Here is an 8,838-nt window from a genome sequence, read left to right as displayed (position 1 = left end):
GCTACTTTGCTTATACGTTGCAAGACTGATAAGAAAACCATGAAGCGTTGCTATTTTTATGAATGATAACTTTTCCCGTAAATGGCCTGCTCTTTATGGCTTTCCTTTATTATATGTCAACGCACCTGCTTTTAACGAGCATTTTACATCTAATTTACTTAGTACTGTAAACAATGATATTCAGAATGTTTCTTTCCCTTTTAGACCAACTATTTTGACTTGTGATTTTTTGTGCTCCGAGAAAAAAGATTTTCGCTTACTTTCTTTTAAACTACAAAAGAAAAAATTAATTTCCCTATAAATTTCAAAAATACTTGTTTATTCACATACGATCAAGTATGTATACAAGTATATTAACAGTACTTACTAAGTAACGTACTCAGTTTTAATCATTAACAATACATTTTAGTGTTATTTCAAATAACACTAAAATATGGGCTTCGTATAAGTTTTTTAAGCATTATACAATATTTTGGCCATAAATTAGTATGTTTTTGTCATTAATCAAATTTACTATGTTATAAGTAAAAATCACTATTTATGTATAAAAACATACTTTTACTTCAAATGAACTTACTCCCTCAAAAGTATATTTGGGATATACTATTGTAATTTATCTCTTTAAAAAGTATGTTTCATATTACTTACAATTTACCTTTTGGACTGCAAAAGTTACTAATTTATTACGTTAATTTACTATTTTAGATGAGAAATTTACTTCCTTATTTTTACCCATAATCCTATTTAAGTGGATAGGTCTAACGGATAATCAAATGGTTGCTAAGATTTTTAGAACCTATTATATCATGTCTAAAACTGTTTTGGTTACCGTAACGATACTTATGGGACCATTTTCCCCAATGCTTAAGCTGAACACTTGAGTACTAAATTTATATATGTATATAAATATAATGAAGGCTTCAATCTCTTTGTGTTTCGCGTTGCCGTGGAATTACTACGTTTACCTCTGCTCCACTTTTCCTTCTTTCAAGTTATTATCCCCGACACGTGTGACATTTACATTTATTAATTGTTAAAACTTCAGTACCTTCTTTACACATATTTTTTTGTCTAAGGCATTTGCAGTATTTTTCCGTTGCTAACGGGTACATTTGCAAATGCATAAATGCCGGTGGCTCTGACCTGCAATTACCCTTCCTTGGCCCAACCTACTACATTGGAAAACGGAAGTCCGAACGTGTGTTTTTTTGATTGTAGCCGCAGACTAAAATTTAATGTTTGTTCTTCACGTACTCTTCCATAATTTAATGTCTCCGTTTACACTTCATCCAACTCAAACACGTGTCATGCTCTGAGTGGCTGCAACGGTAGGAATGGTCAAAGGCTTCCTACCATAAAGGTTTGCATCTTACAAGTCCCGGTCCGACCTGACAGAACCTTACAAGTCAAAGAAATCAAGCAAACGAAAGCGGAAAAAATATTAATAAAGATTAATAAGACGCCCATATGTTACACGAATCAAACTTACCTGATGTAATATAGGTAAGAGTAAAATAAAGGAAACAATTTGCCCACAAGCCTCAATTGAAGAAAAATCTTTCCTCTTCATTCTGCTCTACGTACAGGGTTATCAATTATGGCATAGCTTTTAGTATAATTGTATTTGACTGCCAGTGGACAGAGTTGTCGAACAACTATGACCAAAGAAAGAGCTAGGCAATAGGCAATAGCTATTGTCATTTCATAGTTATGAAAAAGAAAAATAGCATTCTATCTTTTATATCACAATTAGAACTGAGCACTCATTCTCATACAACAAAAAACATCCTCATGAATGCGAGCACTCATTCTTTTTAGTTAGAAAACATTTTTAATCTTAAACTCACTTTCAATCTGTTTTTGTAAAACCTGACTCGGTAACGAGAAGATTCTGACAGCCTCCAGTCCATGTACGGTACACCCAAATTATAACAAAAAAAATTCTGATAGTCCTGGCCATCTAGATGAATGGGACTTGCAATTCTTAATTCGATGTTCAACTGTCTGGAGTTGCTTACTTTTCTTCTTTCTTTCTCGTGATCCATGTTTCTTTGCCGAACACCCAAAAAAAAAAAAAAACGTTGTAATAAGTTTCAATTGAATTCCCAGATTGTGATTTCACCCATAACTCAAATAATAATAGCCAAAAAGTTATGCAGCAATTTAAGCCAAATCAATTTAAGTCACGAGGAGCAAGATAAAATGGTATGAAAAAGACTATCAAACTCTTAAATAAACCACATGATCTACCCAAAAATTTTCCTTTCTACGAAACCTTTCTCATATACAAAGAATTAAGCTCCTCTCCATTAACTGTAAAGGATTTTAATGTATATACAAAAATAAAAATTAAATTGATTAAATTTTACCATTAGATCAAACTTTAAAACTTTTATCGTTATTTTGACCTATTTTGTGTTGTCCAAATATTTTGTTCAAATTTAATAACAAAAATGTTCATAGGTAAGTTTGATTTTTAATTGCGTTGATCTACTTGTGAAAATAAAACTATTCGCATAAACATATTGCTTTGTAAAAATTTATTTGTATAGATATAAATATATAGAAGATTCAAATATCACTGCTCAAAAAATGAACCACCCGAGGACCGTCAATGGTCGTACTCGTACAACGGTGCCCTAAATGATGTATTGACTTAATCATCCCCTCTGGTCCTGATTTATTGGATTTTCTATGGTAAAAGAGCTTGAAAAACTAGTATAAAAGCAGAACACCATCACAGCCAAATGCATGCTCATATACCACATGGCTTTGATCAATCTTGATCTTTCATTTTTCTCAATTTTTTCCTTGCTCGTATTCCTTCTATCCCTTCTCAAATGGTTCTATGCTGCTTCTAAACCCCAGAAAAAGTTACCACCATCTCCACCAAAGCTCCCAATTATTGGCAATCTTCACCAGCTTGGCCAGTTTCCACATCGCTCCCTCCAATCACTGTCAAGAAAATATGGTCCACTCATGCTGCTTGAACTGGGAAGCAAGCCAATGCTGGTTGTCTCTTCCTCTAATGCAGCTTGCCAGATCTTGAAAACCCATGATTTATCCTTTGCAAGCAGGCCTAAATCGGGCATCCCAGATAAACTCTTTTACGGAAGCAAGGACATAGCTTTTGCACCATATGGTGAGTATTGGAGACAACTAAAAAGCATTTCTATGCTTCATCTTTTGAGTAACAAAAGGATTCAGTCTTTTCAACATGTCAGAGAAGAAGAGACGTCACTCATGATCGAGAAGATCAGCCGAATGTGTTCTTCCTCAGCTGTAAACTTAAGTGACATGTTTTTAATTCTCACAAATGATATAATCTGTAGGGTTGCCTTGGGGAGGAAGTATAGCGAGGAAGAAAATGGGCGGAAAAGTATGGAGAATTTGAAGGTGTTTGGTGAGTTACTGGGTATTTTTGATGTAGGAAACTATATTCCTTCGCTTGCATGGGTTAATCGCTTCAATGGTTTGGATTCTAAAGTGAAGAAAACAGTTAAACAGATTGACGGATTTCTTGAGGGTGTGATAGAAGAGCACATGAATAAGAGAAAAGGAAAGGCTGAAAGTCACTCTACTGCTGAGGCAAGATGCCAAGACTTTGTAGATATCTTGATTGAGATTAATGAGGAAAAGACTATGGGCTTTGCTCTTGAACGAGATGCTATGAAAGCTATCATCCTGGTAAATTTCTCTCTCCATCTCTTTGTATTGGTAGTAAATCTTTGGGATTGAGGCAAGTATGGTAGATTTTGGTATAGTTGCATACGGTCGTTTTATTCTTACTTTTTAAATTTGGTATACACTTATATCTCACTAAATTGGCATACGCAAGTGATATTTATATAAGTTATATTAGTATAAATCAAATTAGGTAAGAAATCAATAGTTGTACAACATATAAATCACAATCGAACTTGTGTCAAATTCTAAATCTTTTACCTGTTTTAACCACTCAAACATATAAATATTCAGGTTTGTTGAGTTAAGCCTTATGAAGCCTGGATTGATGTGTGAATGGAGTAATAATTGGGTTTTGTCAATCGAGATTTGGCAAACCTAAACTCAGCCCATTTAAATATTCATATATACGTTAGAACTATAAAAGCTCACAAACCTTAGGCTGTTTATTGGACTATGAGCCAGCCCAAGCTAGCTTATATTTATTGATTTTAAAATCATTTCATTGATAAAGTTTGATTACGACATGGTTTTGAATAAAGTTGGATTGGTACACAATAGAAATAAAGGTTATTGCCATTATATAATCCAAACATGTTCTAATGCAACACTTTCTTTGATTCCATTATTTAGGATGTCTTTGGTGCTGGATCTGATACAACACATTCAGTTATGGATTGGGGAATGTCAGAACTTCTAAAGAACCCCAAAGTCTTGCATAAATTGCAGGCTGAGGTAAGAGATGTGACTCAAGGAAAGCCAGAAATAACTAGAGCTGATATGGAGAAAATGCACTACTTAAAAGCAGTGATTAAAGAAACTATGAGACTTCATACTCCAGTTCCATTACTGGGTCCTAAAGAATCGAATCAAGACGTCAAAGTAATGGGGTATGATGTACCAAAGAGCACACAGGTACTTGTGAATGCTTGGGCAATTGCAAGAGATCCATTGTTGTGGGAGAACCCTGAAGAATTTCGACCTGAGAGGTTTTTGGGTTCGAGTGTAGATTTTCATGGTTTGAACTTTGAGTTAATTCCGTTTGGTGCCGGACGAAGAGTTTGCCCGGGTATCAACTTCGCCATGTCAGTAACTGAACTTGCATTGGCAAAACTGGTCAACAAATTTAACTTTACATCACCCGATGGAATCAATCCAAACGAGTTGGACATGACCGAATCATTTGGTATCACAGTCCACAGAAAATTTCCTCTGCATGCCATTGCCACACCATATTCTTGCTAATGTCTTTGTTTATGATGTTTCAGCTTTACTTGTTTTGTTTCATTGCTAGTGACTATAGTGATGGGTTATTGTATACTATGCCTTAAGGATACCGAATAAGGGGTGCGTTTGGCATTATCTTATTTGCACGATGTAACTATAGTTAATAATGCTAGTTAAGTTATACACAATTCACACCGACAATGTTGAAATTTCGTTGTGGCTTAGTCCCTCTTTTTGGTGTGCTTATCTTGGGCTTTTTTTTTTGAATGTCGGCCCAAATTTTATTAGAAACAAACCAAATACGAGGGGGACATCAACCTTACCTCATATAGTACATGATAAAATGACTAATTAAGAACATTGACAAGCAATTTTATATCTACGAAAAGACCGAAAAACTAACTTGTCCAATCTATACTCTCCCCTCGCCATCATCAATAAGTCAGCTACTCGTTCAGACAAACAAATCTCGGTTTCTAAAATAGAACAACCTTCATTCAACAACAAATCTGCCACCTTATTAGCCTCCCCATAACAATGCCGGAGTTGGAAACCACCTCTAGGGAACTCAAAAACCTGCTCCACCTCACTACAAATAGACCACGAGCACCGATAGTAATCCTTCAGAATCCGTACTAATATCATTGAATCTGATTCAACAATAACCTGCATAAATCCTCTTTGAACACACAATTTCATCCCTAATAATGAAGCTTTAGCTTCCGCCTGTATACTAGTACCCTTACCGAAGAAAGAGGAGAAGGCAAACTATAAGCACCCCCATTGAATCTCGGAGTACCCCTCCTCCACCACACACACCTGGATTTCCTTTCGAGCATCCATCAATATTGAGTTTCAACACCCCCCTCTACGAAAGATGCCAAAAAACAATCCTGACATTAAAATCATCCAATCGTCACTCAACTAGTTCCAAAAAAGGATGCCAAGACATAATATTGTGAAATTCCCTGAACTTAATCCAATACGCAGACCTCAAATCACCAAAGATAGCTCCGCACACCGAATGAAAATCCACAAAAACTCCTTGGTATAAAGCTATATTCCTTGCCTTCCATAAATTCCAGCAGACAAAAATAGGCAAAAGGCGAAAGATAAACTTTAATCTTTTGGACTTGGCTGGTTTATACCACCAATTAGCCAAGACCGCATGCAAATGATCTCCAGCGTAATGAATTCCAGAAGGCGATCCAAAAAACTTCCACACGGCCATCGCCAGCTCCCCTTCCAAGATCAAATGTTTTACCGTTTTAGCTTGAGAGTCCACACAGCAAAAACATTTGGACAACATATGAAACTGAAACTTAGTCAGCACATCATCCAAAGGCATCCTACATCTAAACAATCGCAGCATAAAAAATGAAATTTTCAATGGCACTTGCGTATGTCAACATCGTTTAGACATGAAAGAAGAATCATGAACCATGAAACCAAACATGTACAAGCCAAAAAAACACATGAACATGTCCAAGCACTTTTATATATACATGTTTGCACATCTACAACTTAAAGGAACTTGTTTGATCAAAATACATTTGAGGTTTATACCCCATCGAGGAGCTATACAAAAGAATATGTAAACCAGCTCAACTTGGCCTCAAAATACAGTCTTCAAAAGTTATTCATTTCCTGTAAGGAAAACAAATATAACAAAGTGAGCTTTCGCCCAATGAGGTACCATCACCCAAGTAATAAAGTTCAAATAAGCACCAAGCCACTCAATCCAAATACATTCCATAGGTGAAGCGACTAACACCATGTAATAGTAAAATTATTAAAAGGATACAGACGGCTCTCAAGAGCCGTCTTGATTTCGCCCCGTTGACCCTTCGTCAACGTTTCAGGAGTAACAATTACCGTAGACTCCACTTTCTCCAATTTCCATGCACCTCTCATACCCCTACCGGGCCTGAACTCCAACCAGTTCAGTAATGGTAATACTCGAGTATACCGGAACCAAGAGTCTCATACTCAATGATTCCTTATAACAGTCCCCTTGGTTTATCAATTTCCTCGACCAAACCCTAGCTGGCTCGATTCAATTGACCACCAATAGGGTTGAGCTCAGATTCAACAGTATAAGTCGTTGGAGACACGTCCAAATGACACAGTTCAAGTATAATCAAGTCACTTCAAGCAATACAGTAAACAGTCAATTAAACCCTAGAGTACGAGAGTGATAAAGTACACCCTCGTCTTACCAGTATCATCAGTAAACACAAACATTCCAATCATAAATCTCAAGTATAACAAGCCAAGAAGTATCAATAATGTGAGTAGTACACTCACCACTCAAGCAAAGGAAGTTATCACAAATTTCCGCCCGACGAATGCCTTGCGTCACCGACACGCCCTAAAACATTCAAATAAACACAATAATACTTGAATACGAGTCATAAACCAAACCCGCATACTACTAAAGTAAGGTCAAATAGAACATATATGCAAAATCAACCTAGGACATGTGCGGAAATGAAATTTAGGTTGGAAACCAAAAGACAGTTTTGACGTTACTGTGCGGAATGGGCACAACAATAGCTACACTTATCGGATTGGGGTGCAAGTTACACTGTTTCGAAGCTAACCGAAAGGGCTACAATGTTGAAGAAGGCCACTCAGTCCAGTTTGTAGTGCAACTAGGTCAAAAGTTCAATGTACCAAACCAGAACCGCATAAACAGGTTAACGAACCGCATTCTGGTTAAATAATCATAATTCAGGCTACCAAAGTCCAATTCAAGTGATTCCAAATCCATACGAAAGCTAAGATACTAAGATATATTTCTTAATAAGACATCAACAACTAAATCAGTAGTATTCCCAATCAAATTAACCAATTACCAAAGCTGATTTTCAGTTTCGGACAGAAACAGAGCAGCAGGGGTATTTCAGTCTTTTCATAGGATACGTTTCTCCGATTGGCCTGAAATTTTGCAGGCAACTATAAAACATCATTATCTACAACTTTCATGTTTTAACCTAAGGCTAATTTGGTCTCTAACTATGGGAAACAGTACCGGAAAGAATGGGGTTCAATGAAACCCTAATCTGGAAATTTTTGTACAAAGTGGAAATTTTCCGCAAATAGCTACAATTTACGCATCAAAGCTTCATTCTAGACCATTCTAAGCCATCATTTATTACACATATAAAACAGAAAAATCATGGAATAAAATAAAAATTTCACCAATCTCTACCAAAGTCAAGAAATCTTTCACAAAATCATACCTTTAACCAACACAAGTCATTAATTTGACATTATCAAGACCAAAGAAAGCATTCCCTAGCTACTCACCTTGAAATGCAAGAAAGGAAGCAACTAAACACCTTTGTTTCTCAAACCACTTCACCAACAACTTCACTACCACTCAACTAAGGGTTTTTATGGAGAGATTGGAAGTTTAATCGGTTGGATTACAACTTGAGCAAGATTTGGGATGAAGAAAGTTGAAGAGTTTTTTCCTTTTCTCCCTAGCAAGGTTCGGCCAAGAGGAGCTTACAAGATGATGAATTTTGGTCAATTTTTTTTTTGATTTATTGGTAAAGTTGGTCCAAAGGTCAAAGTCCAACCCAATCACAAAGTGACACTTGCCACTCTCATTAATGCATGGTTATCCTTTTGTCCCTCTCACACTAATCCATTTTGTAACCTCTAGTTATCTCTTAACACCTGCTAAAGTAAATCCGGTATCCAAAACTGAACCTAACTGGCCGAATTTTTCCGAACTTTCCGCACTAGCGGGTCCCACGTCCGGCATACGCTCTTAATTTCTCAAAAACTAACCGATACCAGAAAAATCATCTAAAAATTATATTTACTCATAAAAATTATCTAGAAAATTTTCCTAATAAAGAAAATTCAGAAAAACATGCCATTAAATAGAATAAAACCTAGAAAATGAGAAAATTT

At 36.1% G+C, this 8,838-nt stretch overlaps 1 protein-coding gene across 1 annotated transcript; it reads left to right on the top strand.

The window, feature by feature from the left end:
- The first annotated feature begins 2,766 nt into the window (after nt 1–2,766).
- Nucleotides 2,767–5,099, top strand: LOC113756114 (cytochrome P450 71A2-like). The gene is made up of 2 exons (XM_027299911.1): nt 2,767–3,687; nt 4,318–5,099. Exons 1-2 carry the CDS (start codon nt 2,767–2,769, stop codon nt 4,927–4,929), a joined length of 1,533 nt encoding a protein of 510 aa, XP_027155712.1. The 3' UTR covers nt 4,930–5,099.
- Nucleotides 5,100–8,838: the final 3,739 nt, after the last annotated feature.

The sequence above is a fragment of the Coffea eugenioides genome, unplaced genomic scaffold (assembly GCF_003713205.1).
Source record: "Coffea eugenioides isolate CCC68of unplaced genomic scaffold, Ceug_1.0 ScVebR1_1995;HRSCAF=2942, whole genome shotgun sequence".
Taxonomy (NCBI): domain Eukaryota; kingdom Viridiplantae; phylum Streptophyta; class Magnoliopsida; order Gentianales; family Rubiaceae; genus Coffea; species Coffea eugenioides.
Note: the sequence above shows the minus strand (reverse complement) of the source record. Positions and strands in the feature narration are given on the sequence as shown.

Excerpts from the sequence above, each read along its gene's own strand:
- LOC113756114 (XM_027299911.1), top strand. The coding sequence starts at position 2,767 with ATGGCTTTGATCAATCTTGATCTTTCATTTTTCTCAATTTTTTCCTTG. Across the intron at positions 3,688-4,317 it reads CTATGAAAGCTATCATCCTG|GATGTCTTTGGTGCTGGATC; the intron begins GTAAATTTCTCT and ends TCCATTATTTAG.